The sequence below is a fragment of the Carassius gibelio genome, chromosome A14 (assembly GCF_023724105.1).
Source record: "Carassius gibelio isolate Cgi1373 ecotype wild population from Czech Republic chromosome A14, carGib1.2-hapl.c, whole genome shotgun sequence".
NCBI classification, from domain to species: Eukaryota; Metazoa; Chordata; class Actinopteri; order Cypriniformes; family Cyprinidae; genus Carassius; species Carassius gibelio.
The window spans coordinates 10,968,788-10,988,805 of NC_068384.1; the positions used below are offsets into that span (position 1 = coordinate 10,968,788).

At 36.2% G+C, this 20,018-nt stretch overlaps 2 protein-coding genes across 2 annotated transcripts; one reads left to right on the forward strand and one right to left on the reverse strand.

Annotated features, from left to right (window-relative positions):
- Positions 1 to 73: 73 nt before the first annotated feature.
- LOC128027489 (neuronal acetylcholine receptor subunit non-alpha-2-like) lies at positions 74 to 5,956 on the forward strand. Its single transcript, XM_052615166.1, has 6 exons — positions 74 to 505; positions 1,183 to 1,334; positions 2,498 to 2,542; positions 3,117 to 3,226; positions 3,313 to 4,189; positions 5,440 to 5,956. The coding sequence occupies exons 1-6, from the start codon at positions 445 to 447 to the stop codon at positions 5,584 to 5,586; spliced, it is 1,392 nt and encodes a 463-aa protein (XP_052471126.1). The 5' UTR covers positions 74 to 444; the 3' UTR covers positions 5,587 to 5,956.
- itga6l (integrin, alpha 6, like) lies at positions 4,302 to 13,973 on the reverse strand. The gene is made up of 25 exons (XM_052615165.1): positions 13,741 to 13,973; positions 13,354 to 13,478; positions 13,110 to 13,201; positions 12,731 to 12,968; positions 12,470 to 12,580; positions 11,896 to 12,112; positions 11,576 to 11,781; positions 11,401 to 11,492; positions 11,087 to 11,214; positions 10,783 to 10,872; positions 10,627 to 10,691; positions 10,273 to 10,424; positions 10,045 to 10,188; positions 9,846 to 9,961; positions 9,390 to 9,546; positions 8,822 to 8,905; positions 8,642 to 8,721; positions 8,396 to 8,470; positions 7,956 to 8,058; positions 7,499 to 7,675; positions 7,215 to 7,325; positions 6,940 to 7,053; positions 6,428 to 6,532; positions 6,217 to 6,342; positions 4,302 to 6,071 (listed from the first exon to the last, which is right to left on the reverse strand). Exons 1-25 carry the CDS (start codon positions 13,911 to 13,913, stop codon positions 6,024 to 6,026), a joined length of 3,129 nt encoding a protein of 1,042 aa, XP_052471125.1. The 5' UTR covers positions 13,914 to 13,973; the 3' UTR covers positions 4,302 to 6,023.
- Positions 13,974 to 20,018: the final 6,045 nt, after the last annotated feature.

Sequence of the window (20,018 nt, forward strand, 5' to 3'; positions counted from 1 at the left end):
TTGTGTTAAGTAGACATAACAATACTATCACAGTTCCGAGTGAATAATTAGCTCAGTTGGTGAATAAGACCTGACAGAGAATGATGTCTTATTCTCCAACTGAGCCAATTCTTCACTCGGAACTGTGAAGAATTGTGCTGTTGGTTACCATGGCCAGTAGCAGTAAGAATTGCACTATGATCTTTTGGTGAAGCGATATGTTCATCTGCCCCTTTAAACTGGCACGCTCGCGCTTCGCGTCTGCTATGCTGTGGGACCTGAGCGCGCGCCTGTATGGATTCTCGCTGAGAGGGATCTACTCTCACCCTCTGCTTTTAACAGCGTATATCCTGCAAAATAACAACAAACTTTTATCGCTTGTCACGAAAAGTTGTTTTTAAAGAGCAGTTGTGTTTAAACTCATTTTACTTAGTGCCAGGTCCATTTCAAATACTTTGTCTGAAAATGACGTTGGCAGTCATCGTTTTTTTTACTCTGTTTACCAGCATCATCGCCACCATGCCTGGTAAGTGTAAACCAATCATTATCTCTTCCGTAATAATGTTTATGTTACAAACCTTTACGTTTTTTAGTCATAGACTATAATCCATTTGTCTAAAGCATTGGAAATGTTGGTTATCTTATTATCTGTAATAAATTTGTAATTTTTAATTATTTGAAATCAAAGTGATTAATGTGATTTAAATTATTTATGCCTTGGGTACCAAACATTTTTAATGAGTCGTTAATCAAAGTTAATCAAAATATCGTTGTGTCTGCAATATGTTTACACATTTTATGAAGTCTTATCACTGATCGATATATTATTTATTTATTAAATTATTATTTACATAGATTTCGCCACCAAATTTGTACGCTATGCTTTGCTGAATTTACTTATCCTCAGTTGAGGTCAGTAAACAATTAGTGAAGGACGCAGTGAGATTTCTGCTGACTGCTATGTCTATGAAGTGTCTGGTTTCTGTTTGTCCTTGTTTGTACGTCATTAGTGTACTCTATTCATACGATTCACTTTTATAACACAAGTATTTAGCAGTTAATTAAATCAGAATTTTTTTTTAATTAATAAAAGGTAACATAATACCTACTCAATTGAGAATAGTAGTTTAAGTAATGGTTGTAAGCTATAAGAAATAACATCAAGAATGTAATAAGATGATAATAATGATGTCTGTGTTTTAGCAGTTAGAGAGTTTGTATCTCTGGCAGAAAGAGAAGATGCGCTGCTCAGGGATTTGTTTCAGGGGTACCAGCGCTGGGTCAGGCCTGTTCAGCATGCAAACCACTCTGTGAAGGTCCGCTTTGGCTTGAAGATATCTCAGCTAGTGGATGTGGTAAGACGAACATAAAGATTATTCCTTTTTAAATCTAATTTGGAAGCCCAACTTGAATGGCCGTGGGTTTGTCTCTGTCCATGGTGCTGAACCATAACATATGGAGCTGTCCATGGTTTTGAATGCCATTGGCTTTTGAAGCTAGTATATCTCTTTATTTTAGGCATATATAAGGGGCATCTGAATCTATATATAGAAAATATTGCCTTACTGCAGGTCCTCTCCTGCGTCATTTTCACTATTCTCCTGGTTTATTTTGCCTGGCTCTTTATCTGAAAGGATTTTGTTGTTCAGAAGACTCGTATAATGGGAGGCTGAATTATTAACAGAGCAGAGATCCTGTGAGCTGTAGTATCTTTAACCATGTGCAACCTAAAAAATTCCTTGGTGTACCATTTCTTTCTGTGATTAATTATGCAAACTGAATTGATAGGAATTCAGCACATTTTGATGAAATTTTATTTGCTCAGCAAATGCTGCAGGTATTAATTTCATCTCATGTGCTCAAGCATTGGACAGACACACACACTAACATTCAGCACAGTAGTGATCCAAGCTGATTTGACCCTGAATGAGTACTGTATATTATGAATTCTATGCGTAAATCTTCTTCATTGTTAGATTTCAATTCTGCAAGAAATCTGTCAGCATCAAAATTCATTTTATTAATGCATAGACACAACTAATTTGTAATAATAATCAACCAACGTGTAAATAAAGTGCACCATTGAGGCTTTGTTTTTCCCGATAATAATAATAAAAAAATTATGATGTCAACTTACTGTTGTTTGATATTATTGATTTAAAACCTGCCTAAAGGCACAGGGGCCCAAGCATAATTCACAGTATTAGATAGCTTTATCAAAATATATAGCCAATGCTTTTGAGGGTTATGGAAAATAAATAAGGACAGCTATTATTATACGGGCTGAGTCACGCCTCTCAGCACTGCTCTTTCTCAAATATCTCATCATCTCAAGAAAAATAAAATACGCATGACCAGGCTTTTCCTAATGTGGTTGTTTATTTGTTTGTTTGTCAGAATCCAACCAATAGAATTAACTCATAATTATTAGTTAAGGCATATATTGAATCTCTCTCACGCACATACATTTTAGTCGTTTATGGTTTTATCTTTCTTTGTTCTCTTTTTATAAATTTAGGATGAGAAAAACCAACTCATGACCACTAATGTATGGCTGTGGCAGGTATGTAACCACAAACATCACTGTAAAAATGCTTCATCTGGGAAATTAATTATGGGCTGTATGTGGTAACATCTAAACTAATTATTTAATAATAATAATTTATTCTATTTTATTGTTTTTCAGGTTTTTTTAAACCGTTTAAAATTGTGCATAGAGGAAAATAATAGAAAATGCACATGATAAATGCATAAATGCAGCAGGGTTATTTTTAAAAGTAAACCAAAACCATAAAAACCAAATAAACAAACCTTTTACTTTAAATTCAGTTTAACTGAAAAAAGGTAACTTACTTTATTTACATATTTTCTTGCTTATTACCTATATACTTATTGTGCTAACTCTTTTTTCTATTTATTCTATTTCAGATATTTGCAAGGGCGACATTTCTCATTTTCATTTAGTTTAACGTAATGTATTAAAATAGCTAACAATTAACTGAAAAAAATATATATACAAATTATTTAGACTTTTTTTTTAACAACAAAAACTCAACTGAAGTATAATTGTATACAAAAACTGAAGAAATCAAACATTGTTGTCCAAATCAATTAAAAATTATAATCTGGGTTTGTAGGAATGGCTGGATTTTAAACTGCGCTGGAACCCTGCGAATTATGGCGGTATCACCTCCATCAGAGTCCCTTCAGAGAGCATCTGGCTCCCAGACATTGTTTTATATGAGAAGTAAGTTTGTGTGCCAAAATCAGATATAACAATAATTTTTCATTTTTAAATATTATTAAATAAATGTAATCCTGTGATCTTTTTAGTGCAGATGGACGTTTTGAAGGCTCCCTTATGACCAAAGCCATTGTGCGGTACAATGGCATGATCACTTGGACACCTCCTGCCAGCTACAAGTCCGCCTGCACCATGGATGTGACCTTCTTTCCTTTTGATCGGCAGAACTGCTCTATGAAATTTGGCTCTTGGACATATGATGGAAACATGGTTGAGCTAGTGCTCATCAACCAGCAGGTGGACCGACGGGACTTCTTTGATAATGGAGAGTGGGAGATTCTTAGCGCCACTGGGGTCAGAGGCAGTCGACGAGATGGCCACCTCTCCTACCCCTACATTACATACTCATTCATCCTAAAACGCCTTCCTCTCTTCTATACACTCTTTCTCATTATTCCCTGCCTGGGCTTGTCCTTCCTAACAGTGCTGGTCTTCTACCTTCCCTCTGATGAAGGAGAAAAAGTTTCTCTCTCCACCTCCGTCCTGGTGTCCCTCACTGTCTTCCTTCTCGTCATTGAGGAGATCATCCCTTCTTCCTCCAAGGTTATCCCACTGATTGGAGAGTACTTGCTTTTTATCATGATCTTTGTCACTCTTTCCATCATCGTGACAGTTTTTGTGATCAACGTACACCACCGCTCTTCAGCTACTTACCATCCTATGTCTCCATGGGTGCGTTCTCTGTTTCTCCAGCGGCTGCCTCATTTGCTCTGCATGAGGGGAAACACAGACCGCTATCATTACCCAGATATGGAGCCTCACAGCCCTGACCTCAAGCCCAGGAAAAAGAAAGGGCCACCTGGCCCTGAAGGAGAAGGTCAAGCTCTGATTAATCTGCTGGAGCAGGCCACCAACTCAGTTCGCTACATCTCACGTCACATTAAGAAGGAACATTTTATTAGAGAGGTAAGAGCTTTAAGAAGTCTTAAGATAAGGGTAAAGTTCCTAATGAATAACTGCATATATAAATAAAAATAGAACTATTTTCAGATATACACTAAAGTTGAAATTCATTAAGTTTGATTTAAAATGTTTTTTATTCAGAAAATATGCATTAAATTGTGACATTTTCCACAGTATTTCCAAAGTAAGGAATACTTTACACAGTATTTACATAGTTGTATGGAACTTAAAAATTCTCTTAAAGCAACAGTTCATCCAAAAATGAAAACTAGTCCATGATTTACTCTCGCTCAGGGTATCCTAGGCGTAGCTGACATTCCTCTTTCAGACAAACACAATTGCAGTTATATTTAAAATTGTCCTGGCTCTTCCAAGCTGTATGGCAGTGAATGGTGCCTGTTTTAGAAGCCTAAAAATTGCATCCATCCATCATGAAAATACTTCACATGGCTCTGGGGTGTTAAAAAAGGCCTTCTGAAGTGAAACGATGCGTTAGTGTAAGAAAAATATTGATTTTAAAATATTTATTAACTGTATTATTTATTAATCTCCAGCTTCTGGTCACTCAAGCAGCTGCGTTCATGACAAGGCGTTTAAGTGTAAGATGTAAGCATAGAGGAAGGCACAACATAAGTCTGATGATTTCGATTTAAGGCAAGAGGAGAATATGTTTTTTGCCCAGCCATACTTGTTTGAACCGGAGTATACTGACCAGGAACTCTGCGAGATAAAGGAGGCTGCAGTGCCCGGTGGCACAAACTGCAGATGTAGTTCACGTGGTTTCCTTGTGCTGTAAATAAAACTTGGTTCTTGCAAGACTACACTTTTCTCCCCTGAGCTTATGTTCTGCCTTCCTCTACACCTATGTCATATGCTCGAACGCCTTGTCATGAACATGCCTGCTTAAGTGACCGAAAGCTGGAGATTACGGTTTATAAATTAGTAAAAATCTATAATTTTCTTACACTAACGAATCGATTCACTTCTGAAGTCCTTTATTTACATTATTTATTTAAATCATGGACTGATTTTTTTTTTTTTTGTGAACTATCCCTTTTTCTTTGTGTACAAGTGCAACAGAGAATGATACAAATGTACCTGTATTATGGTGAAAAGCAAAACATAATCATACAGGAATAAAATTTTTTTTTTTTTTTAGCACTAATGACTGTTTAGTTTTGACCATTATTTAATTTATGAAGATGCAGGTCATGATAATTATGATGATAATGCACATTCTTTGCCTCTTCCAGGTAGTACAAGACTGGAAGTTTGTGGCTCAGGTGTTGGACAGGATTTTTCTCTGGGCGTTCCTCACCGTCTCTGTGCTCGGCACCATCCTCATCTTTACACCTGCCCTCATGATGTTCCTGCGCACACCTCCACCTCCCTCTCCATGATAATTGAGTCATCACAGTCAAATCCATCACATCACAAAAGGGTATTTTACTGTACCCCCAACAATATTACAGACAATGCACATTACTGTATAAAAGTAATTTGTTCTTTCACTGCGTTAAAAACTCAGATTTATGATTAACACTATAAGATGACCAGCAATGTTAGTAAAATGTTATATGTGCAGAGTAGCATCCTTTTTCCTTAGTGATACAACCTGCTGTTTATAACTTTTTGTTTGTAGATAATCGAGTTATTCATTCTTAAATTTTAATTTAAGAAAACATACACAATGTGTAAAGAAAAAGAAAGAAAGAAAGTTTTTTTTTTGACCTGTGCAGGAAAAAATAAAATCTCCACAAAATCAAAAAACAGTTTTGTCCATCTTCCTGAGGAGACTCAGCTCTGTTTGGTTGTCATGTTTCTGCCCCAATTCTTGTTATACGTTTTTTTCTTTGGCACAAATTCCACAATTCAAGCATTCAAACTGAGAAAAAAAAACAAAACAAAACAGAAGCAATTAAATTCAGCCAAAAATCACAGCAACTTACAGTACACATGCAACTATCTAGCTCTTATCTTTCTGGTAAATAAAATATTAAAATTAGGTTAGTAGATGATGTTAACATTACCTTCCATAACAGGTAAAGGAACAGAGCCAGTAACAGCGGTGCAGTCATTATGCTCAAAAAAATGACCCACCATGGGACTCGACTGAACAAAGCAGGCTTTATTTCACGAAAAACAGTTAGCTTCACCTATATTAGTCACAGAAACATAATTTCAGTTTATTTCATCTATACATTGCACTCTTTATCAAAAATGGTTTAAATGTGAGCTAACCTTAACTTTAGTCTCAGATTGCTTCATCCTAATATTCTCCTGAGTCCCATTAAGAGTCAAAAATGCATCCAGTACAATATCCAAGTAGTTCAATGAACTATAGTCCTGTAAAGAAAAAACATCCGTCAAGTAAATGTTGAAAGAATTTTCATTTTTTGGGTTAACTATTCCATTAATGCAAAAAAACAAAACAAAATGCATATATATAGACAGACCATTTAAGGTTGAGTAAAAAATAATTTAACTTTAACCAAATTAATTCAAACAAATCTCTTACAGTTAACTTTCAATAACACTGCATATTGCTACCATAACCTTTAAATGATGAGGACTTTTGCTGCATTAATCAACACAGATGAAAAAAAAATATTGGGCGTGTAGACTAAATCAGTATGAATTTTGCTTAATATAATCAACTTTCTACTAACTTTAATGAACTTTCATGAATATTTTAGTGAAATTAACTAAATTAATTAAGTCTCATAGAGCAGAGAAAAGTGCAGCAAGTGTACCTCAAGAAAAGTATTGTTCCATAAGCGTGCATGAAGAACAACAGCAGTAGTGCTGTCCAATGCCTCAAGAGGGCACTTTATATCCACACATCTCAAGTCATCAGCTGCACATGTCTGGGTAGCAACATGTAAGGTAGAAAAAACATTTGCAAGAATGACAAACTTAAGCACCTTAAAACCTTTTATATACACTAGTGTAACTGCTGATAGTAGTGAAAGGAAAATAAAGTACTGGTCAATGAAATTGTATACAATCGTTTGTTCTGTGAAATTACCAGGATTTGATACTTTCTTTCGTTGCCCAAAAAGGGGATAAAATCTGATGTGGAAACAAGAGCCTTCAGGTCTGGTTCATGCTCTGCTTCACGCCGTCCTCTGGATGACGCCTAAAGAGTGAACATAAGAACAATTTGTGACCTCTCCAACAATGCCAGAAGTCACACTGTGTCTGAGTCTTAGGGATTTATCATAGATCAAATACAGAGAGCTGCAAAGTAGAACCAGTGACAGCTGAAGTTAAATGATCATTATTTAACTTTATATCCCATGAAGGAACAACCTTGATAAATTGGAGTGGGTTGATGACCTCTGCTGGTGTGCAGTGAATAATATTTTTTCCTTGATCCTTGATCTGCACAAGGTACAGGAGCCGTTTTCCATCCTTTGTTGTTTTTGGCCACTGAATGTTCAGCACAACAGAACTGAAGGACTTCAGAGGCCAACCAAGGTTACTGATCTGACACAAAAGAACATTCGCACAAAATCAACAGGCTTCAATTGTACTGGACTCTCTATGTAAATAAAATATACTGACAACTGACAAATACTGTACATTCACAGACAGAAATGTGAAAAGCTGCTGATTTATTTTGAACTGAGGTATAAATATGCTAATACACTTGCTACTATCTGCAATATATTATTCTAATCATTTTTTTGGTATGTCTTGTTAATGGTAATGAATAACAAAGCATAGTAATTAATTACTGTAGCTTTAAGGAGACTGAAACACCAACCCAGAACTCATATTGGACCGAAGAGCCAATATCATCTTCTGATTTCATTGCTTTCTCATCTTTTACTTCTCCTCCAAAGAATAATTGGGAAGGTTTAGCAAGACTACAAAGACAAAATACATCAGAAAAAAAAACAAGCATTCTCTTATTAAGAGAACAGTAGTATTTTAAATATTTTAAATCACAAGAACTTTCAAATAACAAATACGGAATCCACACGAATGATTAATTTTTATATTTTAAACATTCCTTATAATTCATATTGAAAACAATATTCATGATTGAAGAATAGAAAGTTCAAAAGAACAGCAGTTATTTGAAATCTAAATGTTTTGTAGCATTATAAGTGTCTTTACTGTTACTTTGACTTTTTTTTTTTGTTGTCCTTGGTAAATAAAAGAAATTAATACTTTTTTTGTTTAACTATTAACAAGACTTACCCAACGATTTTCAGATGCAGTTCAAAGGCAATTTTTACTTCTGTAATGACTACTGGAATATCTTGAATGCTGATCCTATTGCCAAAATTAAAAATAAATAAAAGATAAAATAAATCAAACATTTAAACTTCCAAACACATTTGCTTGTAAACTGTTATACGACCATTATACGACTTCTATAAATGCATTATGTTGATTAAGTGTTAGACTAGAGGTAAGATATCATTACGGCTAGAATTGTCTTACGTTTTAAGGGACATAGTCACATTTGCGCTTGTTACTCTCAAGGAAATCCTTTCTATGGCAAGAATAAGGAAGAATGAGACCTGGAAATGTTGAAAAGAACCTGAATTAGGAGGCTGACAAATTTGATTCTAGATTGAAAATAGGCTTGATGTGTGAGTAAAATGTAAAAATTCTTCATACCTCTGAATCTCTTTTAAAGGGATTTCCAAGCTGACAGTTGGCCTGTGTTTTATTTTCATTGGGGTTGCAATGCACCTGTGTTTCCTGCACCGTGATAAAAACAAAAGGTATTTGAAAACACCACGTATGTGCATAATCGAGTAAAATCGACAAATTTATAAAAAATATTGTTGGAGAAGTCTGCAAAGTGTGTGGGCAAAGTTTAAAATGTGTAAGAACCAAAACAATTATTTACATTTTATTTAGCATGCTAACATGCACCACTAGTTAGTAGTAATCTGATTCTGAACCTGTCTTTACTTTACTTTGCTTTACTTTACTTTGGTACTTTACACAACTTGATACTTCTCTTTAAATCCGTCATTCTATTTTTGTGAGCGTACATGTCTAGGCCTGAATATGACAGTCCTTCTATACAGATGCAATAAAGCCTGAAACAAATGTGCCTGTATTATGGCAAAAAGCAAAACATAATCAGACTTCTTGATGCAAACCTGTCGAGAATTACACAGAAATGAAATTGAAAAAGCTTAGATTTCTTTGGATTTCAGTCAAATGGGACACTCACACTACTCTTCTTCAGCTCAACTGATGAGAGGCGCAGAAATTCTGGAAACGCCACAGAAAGTTGACTCTGGTGAGCATCATCTCCACCTTTGTTGGTTACAGTGACCTCCAGGGCAATGTTCTCATCACCAGGAGAAATGACAGGAATATAATTTTCCCTTCAACACACAAAGATACACCCCAATTCAGGAATGCCAAGGAAGTTTTATTTTTCTTTTAAAGCTTATATCACAAGATGGCCTACTGTGCAAACTGTATTGCGTAATTCCCACACGATACGATCATTACTTGATTACTGCCCCCGAGATATTAAAACTCAAAGGCCGAGATTTGTCAGTACTTGTTTTGCAGACACGGCTTCATTCCAAATATCAAAGTGCTCTTTGAGCTGTAGAAAAACATCAGTATATAGTTTAAGTCCTAAATCTTGCACAAGCCACATAGATAATGGTTTTACATGGCTAGAGGGTCACATTTGTCTTCTTGTTGGTCTTTGGTGCAGAAGCTATACTGGAGCTTCAGGTTACTTTGACAGATGTTGTCACTTCCACAGCCGGCATTTATAAAGGTGACCTGGGAGACAAAGCAAGCCGTGTTTGAGACTGTTAAATATTAAAGCAATACAGCAAGTGAAATGGTAGATTTTTGCAATTTACTTCTGCTTTGGTTGCATTTTCTTGCAGAGCGTTCAGAACTGGCTCTAAGCTAGGGAGGTTTCTGAATGTCTGTTTCGGATTGTTGGACGGCAAAGAAACAGACAGACTGATGGAAATGATGGTCAGCTTGTCCTGGATATCTCCCTAAAATACAATAAAATGTTTTGCATCATGAATTCTCACTTGTAATTCTTAAAAGCAGCAAATCAGAGTGTGAGTTGATAGTACCAGCAGCCTAAGCTTGGTCTGGACGCACTCTCGTTTGCCCTGGACAGACAGTTCCTGGTCTCCCTGTGCAGCCACAGAATTCTCAAAGACCACTCGTGAAGGTAGACCCCTCTCTATCCGCACCGTATCAGCCTTTAGTGTGTACTTGATCCCTGAAGAAAGGGTTAGGGTTATCAGAAATGATTCAAATGCCACAAAGTTCCAAAACATTGGTCTGACAAGAAGGTATTTGCAAAGTTATATTATCGCTTATCAAACACACTCATCTGGAATGACTCATAAAGATTGCTCTGGGACATTCATTATTGTTGTGATATTTAAGCATGTGGAATGAGGAACAAAAAACCGACTCACTCAGTTTGTGATTGTATGTAGGTGTCGGGGCAGTGTAATTGAAGCAGGACTGAGCTGTAATATAGCTAAAAGATTTTCAAAATGCATTAAGCACAAAAGAACGAGACAAATTTAAAACAAAATAATTTAGATAGATAGATTTTGCTGTTATCTCACCATGAAGATCTCTTGCAGCCCTGGGCCTTGAAATCAATAGCATTTGGTGTTAATGTTAAGGTCTTTTCTAGGTTTACCACTGGTTTAGACCTTAAAAAAATAATTATATTAAAATAGAAATAATTCAGTATTCTGAAATGTTCAGATCCTACCAAAAACAAACAAACATTTAATTCAAGTATTTTTATAATGCAGGGGGTTATCTGGTTACATGGTTAACCTATCTCTTCATATGAATGATATGATTGCAAAACACCTGAACAACATTGAATCTATGATTTTATGAAAGTAGGAAGCATCTAACCTGTAAACTTGCACAGTATCTGAAAGTGAACCCACAGCAAGGTCTGGATAGCCGTTATTATCTATATCCATGTTTCCAGCCAAAGAATAGCCAAATGATTTGATACCAGGGTTTCCAGCATCTAAAACCTATAAACAGAGACTGTTTCAACAAAGTCACTTTGAAATAAGTTTCAAATGCCAAAGGGCATAGAAGATCTCCATAATGATTCATGCTGGGATTAATAATATAATATACAATTTTTTTTTAAATGGCCTCAGAATTTAATGAAAAACAAACAAAAAAAGTTTATAATTGTGATTCCTTTTACAAACCTCTGGTTTTTTATGAAACCCTGCAGCTGAACCATGATATATGTACACTCGACCTCTGCCTGCATCCTCATTAGGAGCACTCACTGCAAAATCTGTTCATTAGAAAAGATCATCTGTCAGATGCACTACAAGGCTGTAGCCCCAGACTGAGGTAAAAAATAACCTTTTATTCAACCTTGGTATCCATCTTGATTGATATCCCCAATATGTGCCACTGCTAGTCCAAACATGGAGTCCCTTTTCCCGTACAGACACACTGGTTTGATTTGGTTCCAGCGTTGCCCTTTGGGTTGGTTGATGTAAACATACACAGCCCCTCCTACATCTTCCTCCAAGCTTATGTTGGAGAACTCCGGTGCACCCACAACAAGATCATCCCACCTGAAGCATCGAAGACATTAATTCCCTGATACATAATCAAGTTTCACAATTTCACAAAATTTCACATTTACATTCTGTTCAGTCATTTTTGTAATTGGTTAAGTGAACACTCACCCATCTGAGTTTATGTCAAGAACAGTGAGGTCATATCCAAAGGAGGAGGCCAAACCTGGGCCTTGAAGGATGTACTCCGCTTTCAAGTTCCTCATTTCTGCCTTTTCTTCCATTCTCAGCAGCAAAACCTCCCCACTGTGGTTTGAGCGCGGAGCCCCAGCAACGACATTCAGCTCTCCTTTCTTCATTAGGTTCATCCCAGTATCGACAACAAAGCCTGACAGAGAACAAGAGAAAATCTGTTGATAAATAGATAATATTAGATTTAAAAGTATCATTGAATTTTTCCTGTAGGGTCCCATTACACACATTAGTACATTCAAAATGAGTAATTTTTGCTGCTTCGTTTTAATAAATGTATTTTTTTGGAACTTATAAAAGTTACAGTATGTTTCCATTGTACACCTAAGTCCTCATAACTGTATATTTGCTGAAGTATTTCTAACTACTGCATCACACAACATGAAGCATCTATATTTACAGTAATATACTATTTTAAATAGACAGACATGCATTCAAGACAGTTGTACTGTAGGTTGGCCTCTGGTACACAAGAGGCTGACCCTATAATCACCTAAAAAGCTGCTGATGTCCACAGGAATAAGCCTGTGTTCACGCTGATTATGATCTCCCGTTTCATAGGCCTCTATAGAGAAGTCATCAACAGGCTCCATGTGCACGATGCCTTAAGTGTGGAACAGAGATTATAAATGATAGACTGTAATACTCAATATTTCATACTTAAAAATGTACAATGAGTTCTGAAGAAACTACAAATAAATATAAGATTTCTTTTGTCAATAAAATCCCTCCTGCCTATAAAGTTTTGCAGTACCTTTCCAGTCATATGCTCCTGGAGCTCCATAAACAAGATATCTGTTGTCTTTGGAAAATGCTACAGAGACGCCTTGTTGACAGTAGCCAAACTTGTGCTTATCTGGTTGCCGATTCCTACAAATTGTTCGAGTGGACTCTCCATCCGTCATCAAGGTAAGGTCCTGTTCCAGGACAAAACATCTGCCCAATAAACGCTGGTTTTCAAAACTCCAATCCTGGTACCTGTGGGCACAAGTCTAGATAAAACAGAACACCAACTTTACACATAATTTCAGGAAAAAAATTAAGCTATTACATGTACAAAAATATAGAGATTTATAGTGTTTTCTCAATGAATTAGAACCAGTTAAAATGAACAACTCAAGACATTTCTTTACCACTACTTTGCCTCCTGGTCCCTGACTTCGGACACGGACACCCAGCCATTGTTTTTCTCTATAATCTTTTCCAGGATTGTTTGTTGAACGTTCTTTAGGATTAGAATAAGCTTTTTAAGATACCTAAACTTCTTGCATTATTAAAAAATAAAGTATTTACTTATTACCATATGCAGCACTTTTAACTGACTGTTAGAAAATTTGAAATATGCACTAAAGTAATAATAAGTAAAGCACAACCAACCTTTTATATCAACTTGAATGCGTTCACAATCATTAGATTGTGTGAATTTACATCTGTACAGACCTCCAGATATGTTGGCATTTTGACCGGGGAATGCTTTAGCACGAGGGGCTCCAATCAGCAATCTGAAGATGCAAGTGATGTCCTTTCATTATCAGACAGACAGATTGGATACCATTGCATTTTGTGTAGCAGATCATAATTTAATATTTTAACAATATTAATAACTTACGTTATTATTAATGATGAAATTATGTTATTATACACTGTTAAGGTTTGAACTGTTGGATATTTAATAGTATATTGCTACAGGTGCACAACAGTTTGTATCGGTCTTAAACATTTATAACTTAGAAATAAAAAATAAAAAAACAACAGGTTTCTCACACGCGCTCCTCTGAAGGCTTGAGCTGATGATGCATGGCCATAGCAAACCCAAACAAAGTGTCAGCTTCGCCACTCTTCTTCATCACGTTCTGCGTGTCCAGGTTAAAAGAAGAAACCCGCCGTGGCTGAAGCATACACACGGTCAAAAGGAGAGCCCACTGACTGAACAACATGACGAGGAAGCTGTCTGGAGCTGGATATGGTCTGAGAGACTTTCACATAATCAAGCAGAAAAAAACTGACTGCAGGAGGGCGAGGCGATGGGGCACATTATATAAGCCTTGGCTGATTTATCACCTTAGGGTGGGGATAAGGCCTACAGAGAATTAATGTTTACCCGCAAAGGAAACCTGAACAAACGCCCTTTCATCCTCAATCATTGCCTGGCAGGCGTAGTCACGTTCAAGATAAGAATCAACGTGTTACAGCAGTGCAATTTCAAACGAGAAAGATCAGCACGTGTACTTGGGATAGATAAACCTGTGTAGACGGTAGCCTATTACAGAGCCGTCGTTCAAAAAACAGTAATGTTGCAAACAGACATTTGTAAAACTTATATAGCTATCTACCTTGAAGTCAAATGAAATTGTGCTATTTATCTGAATCCAAATTAAAATCTAATTTATCCCGGTCAGAGAAATAACACATTAGCCTTCACCAACAGATGGCGCTAGATGAAGAATATTGAAGAGTTCCGTTTATTTCAGGTTGAGCATACAGCCTTGGCCATATAAAAGCTATTGAATATTTACACAGGTGTTAGAAGTAAAATCCACAGTACAGTGAACACGTGTTCACGCAGTAGCTGGACATAGTTGTTATGCTACATTAGGTATTTTTTTCACAATGGATGAACAGTCTGTTTGCTTTTGAGCCAAATTTATAAGTTGTGTGATTTCATTTCATTTATAGTAACATGAATAATACAAATGTGACAGCTTGACCAGACTCAACATTCTGGTCATGATTCTGGTCTGAATGGATGCTAATGTGTTTTTATTGTCTTTACTTTTTTACCCAACAGCTATAGCAAAACTATGTTTTTTTATGTATTTAGGTTTGGACAAATTCACAAAACAAATTCTAATTTTGAACTAGCTCTTTAAAATCATCATTCCATACCACTGCTAGAAAAAAAAGTTACACATATGAAAGTTTAATTTTGTGACAAATTCCATATGTTACAACTTTTGTCTGCATGGCCATGGTTTTGAATCATCATATTGAGCAACAGTACTTGTCTCTGCACATATAGTGGGCATGGTTTGGAAACATATTGTGCATCATTGTGGTTTTAGCCCTGAGAGCTATAAGGTCTCACGAACTGTCTTCCTGATTATCAACAACATATAATTAAAAAACCCTTAAGGTTGACTTTATCTTTTGCACAGCGTTTTAGCATTGATCAGATTCATACATTTCCACACAAAAACCAACACAGACCAGGTATTCCATTCAAAGAACAATACAACATGTTTATTTTTAAATGCAATATTTATTGTGTTGCAACTGCAATTTTACTTTGATCTCAAATTAACTTATAAGCATAAAACTATACTTGATTTAGTGCTTCCTATAGATTGCCTTTTTGAGTATTCCATAAAATAACATGCATTTGAGCACTACTAATTTTAACAGTGAGAAAAATAAATATACATCCTGTGGAAATTTTAAAATATGTTGCGTCAAGTGAGTTGTTTATTGAGAAACCCACTGAGGATGGTGTAAGTCGGTAGATATGAGTGTGGTCATGGGTAATGTAAGCGAGGATGGTAGTAACATGAAGAAATGAGTGGTACAGAGAAACCACTTAAAATAACAGGTCTCAGAGTCTGCACAACACCTTACACACACACACACACACACACACACACACACACATTTAAGCACAGATGCACTTCTGCACACATACATGCACATAAAAACTCACACATTCACTCACACATGCAAATCTATTTCAACACTGCAGACTAAACACAAATACAAGTTTATGCATCTATATCTTTGATGCAGATGATACATTTAATGGTCCCGAGAGATACCAAATCTCTTATTAGTGTATTTTGTTGCCTAAACAAATGATATTCATACATAGGCACAAGTATTAATTTTTAACAGCTTTAACTAACCTGACTATTGTGATGCCTATTTCTGTAATATACATTACATTTAATAATGGCCTGCCTGAGAAACTCAGGACAGGCAAACAAACATAAAAAAACTCTAGAAGTTCCTCTTTCCAAAAAGCGCACTCTCCTCTGATTGGCCAGCTGACCCAGTGCATTGTAATTGGCTAAACACTGCAAGCACTCGTCGGAAATATAACGGTCCTTTCCATAATCGCAAGCTTCATCTTTTAAAATAAATGTAAAGACAGTTAATAATGTCCACAGTTTAACCATCAGTTCAAGCTCGAAAGGGGAACAGAGTGGCATGACAGACACAGTGATGAAGCTTGTATGTGTTTGCACTGCAGTACACAAGCCACAGACGGTTAAAACGGCTGACTCCACTGAGTGAACATGTCTCTCTCTGTCTCTCTCTCACACACACACACACACACACACACACACACACACACACACACACACACACACACACACACACACACACACACACACACACACTAATGTGCAATACGCTAAACTCCGCATTTGAACATTCTATAGTAATGTAACTTCTAATAACAAAACATAGCCTACTAACAGTAGCTAATTCAGAAGTGCCAGATTGTCATAGCAAAATCAGAATTACCTCCTCACCTATGTTCACGAAACGATCGTCCATAAAATGTGTTGTTGTTCTGTTGTCAGTAAACTTAATTCCTAAATGTATCTACTTTCAGAGGGACAAATAAAGTGCTTTTGTTTTCGCCTAAATACACACAGCATCTCCCTGACATGGCTGCTTCAACACTAACTGTGGTTACTGAAACTATGCCTTCTTTCTCTGCATGAACATTTGGGAGGAATTACAAAATTTTTTCCACATTGTGACGTAGACATGTGGGGGCGTGTTTGAACGAGCCGTTTTAGGGGGGTGTTGCAGAGTCTTAACTTTGATAAAGAATATCTCTTTGTTTTTGAGACTTTAGTCTTTGCAACTTTACAGAACTTCCTTTAGCTCCAAGAGCTTGTAAAAAAGAGAAAGAAAATTTGAAATCGCATCATATGACCCCTTTAAGGCTATGGGGAAAATTTCATTATTCACTGTGAGAAACTATAATCTGTTTCTGAATTCTAAATTCATCATAAATTTATACAAATAATAATATGCTCCCAACTGACTTATTGTTAAGTAGTCATATTTCAACCAGATAAATGTCTGACCCCTTTCCTTTCTGGTGGTTGTCACCTGTAGGTCGTTAGGGAGTTACGCTTCCTCACAGCCCGATGAATGAAGCTGTCCTTCAGTCTGCTGGTCCTGGCCTGGCCAAGCTGTGTGCTGGTCCAAGCTGTGTGATGAGTGGGTGGGATCACCTGCAATGCAGAGGGCTTTGCGGGTGAGATGGATTCCGTAAATGTCCTGTGGGGGGGGGGGGGGGGGGGGGGACCAATGATCTTCTCAGCTGCTCTCACTATGCGTTGAAGTGTTTTCCAGCAGGACGCCATACCCCACAGTAATGCAGCTCATCATGATGATCTCGATGGTACCTCTGTAAAAGGTGCACATGATGGGGTTTGGAGCTCTGGCTCTTCTAAGTTTGCGGAGGAAGTAGAGATGCTGCAGTGCTTTTCTTGGCCAGTGCTGCGGTGTTGTCAGTCTAGGAGAGGTCCTCTGTGATGTGCACACCCAGGACTTGGTGCTGCATACTCTCTCCACAGTCGCACCATTGATGGTCAGAGGACCATGTGGAGTGTGCACTTTCTTTAAGTCAACAACAATCTCCTTCGTCTTCTCCACATTCAGAGAGATATTGTTGTCTCTGAAAACAACCGTCCAGGTGGCTCAACTCGCTCCTGAAGTTTGTCTCATAACACTCAGCAGAGTATAAGCAGGGTTTAGTGCAAATGCTTAGTTCAGTTTAATCCATCTTTTTGCTACAATGCAATACCCTATTACCACACAATTATCAATCAAACATTTGATGCACAATAACACATTCTAGCTTTTACAGTGCAGAATAAATTCCATCAATGGCTACATCAGCTGGTGAGTCTGAAAAGCACTTTGAAAAAGTATTTGTGCCTAAATCCTATCAGCAAATATGCATATGGAATAATCTCATAAATATTTATTCAACTCACTCAGAAGCAACATTTAATAAGAAAATTAACAGTAATTGGTTAAATACAGTTTTCTTGTTGGAGTTGAACAAAAAAGAAAATCCTGCCTAGTTTGGCAGCACAAACTAATCAAAATGAGATTTAAATTGCTAAAAGTATAGTTTCTTCTTTAATAAAATCCTCCTCTTATCTGAGCACATGACTGCATTCTCAACTGGTTGTCTTGTCTAGAACAACCTGTAAAAATAAATGCATTACAAAAATAAGTATTTTCAAAGATAAATGCAATAATAATAATAATAATAAAAAACACTACCAGACTTTGTTGGCACACTGAGACACTGTTCACAAATACTTATCCTAAATATGAAACCCACAAGAACAAGAACTCCACCAAGCCCTAAAGAACATGCCAACCTAAACACTGCTGGACAGAGCCTTTCTTCTGAAATGCATACACATGAAATGTTTCTAGATTTAGTATGAACACATAAAAGAATGGTATTATAAATACTTATGTCACAAAAGTTATTAAATTAAAGCAATGCATGTTTACCATTATTCACCTGTTTCACAGATGATCAGACTTTGAGATCTTTGATGCTGAAACTTTCTGACCTACAATCGTTCAAAGGTTTAAAATAATTAAGGAATCAGGATATATTTTTGAAGTTCAAGTATTGTTTTAGAAATGCAAAAATATAAAAAACATTTTTTTTTTGCTTCAATTTACAGATAAATGACAAACACATAAAAGGATAAATAAAATGTATAAGGATAAATAAAATGTATAATTAATTAATTATAACACAAACATTGTTTTTGTTTTAGGACTGTAAGTCATTGTGATCATTTTAATTATAAATTTTACCTTTAATGATCAGATATGTTCCACTCCCAAACTTGATTATAAGACACCTTTGATCCACAATAGTACACTTTTAATCTGACGGAATGATGCCTGAAATTGTCAGATTGGAGCTGCTACCCAATCTATTTCCCCAGCATTGATCATTTTTTAATTTATTGTAAAATATGGGATCTTGCAATTTATTACATGATAGAATGACACAAGGTTGTTGTTATTTTAGGATCAAAACATCACAAAGTGCAAAGTTTAGTGCAAAATAATGAAATATAATTTACATTAAAATAATACTTTATAATCATAAGAATGGGTGAGCCAGTGGCTCACTTACCCCCAGGGACTTTGGCCCAATTTACCCAGCTCCTACCAATTTAACAAACTTGTATCATCCAGCAGTTTAGAGCAAACCACATCATGCTGACATACTATAACCTTTTAAAGCACAAACAAATGTAATATATATATATATATATATATATATATATATATATATATATATATATATATATATATATATATATATTAAACCTAAATGTAGTTACCAAGCATTCCATGGGCCCCTCTCCTTCACAGGGTGATGAACATGCTTAAATCTACAAATATGTGTGGTCATATCACAAATTTTGTTTATGTTTGTCTAGAAACAAGGGCTGGCTCAACTTTGTTGTATGAATTACATTTGACTGAAATGCTTGTATTGAAACATTTTGCAATCTACAAATGATAAAACTGTGGTAGATTCATAGACTGCATGAAAAATGGGCGGATGTTAAGTTTTGTGAAGGACGGCCACCGGTAGGAAACCATTTAGCTAGGTTTAAGGTCAATCTGCATAACTGTGACTGTAAAATAGTTATTTTAGGTATGGCAATTACATATTTTGAGTTTTGATATTTGGGATATGTTCTCACTACTAAGAGGGTTAATTTAATTAAAACTAAAATTTGGTCACCGTAGCTAACTTTCTTTTCACCACCTTTTCACCCATTTTTTCACAATTTTGTCCCTGTGCTGTGGTACAAATTTCCCCTCTTTGATCTCCCACCTCTTCCTGTTGTTTTGTTATTTGTTTGTTAGTTTAGGCCTTTGGGTCTCCACAACAGCGGAACCACTTTCTTTTAAATTCAGTTATGTACCTTTTTCTTCAAAGTTTTCAGAGTAGGTTTTCCTCTAACTTACTGCCT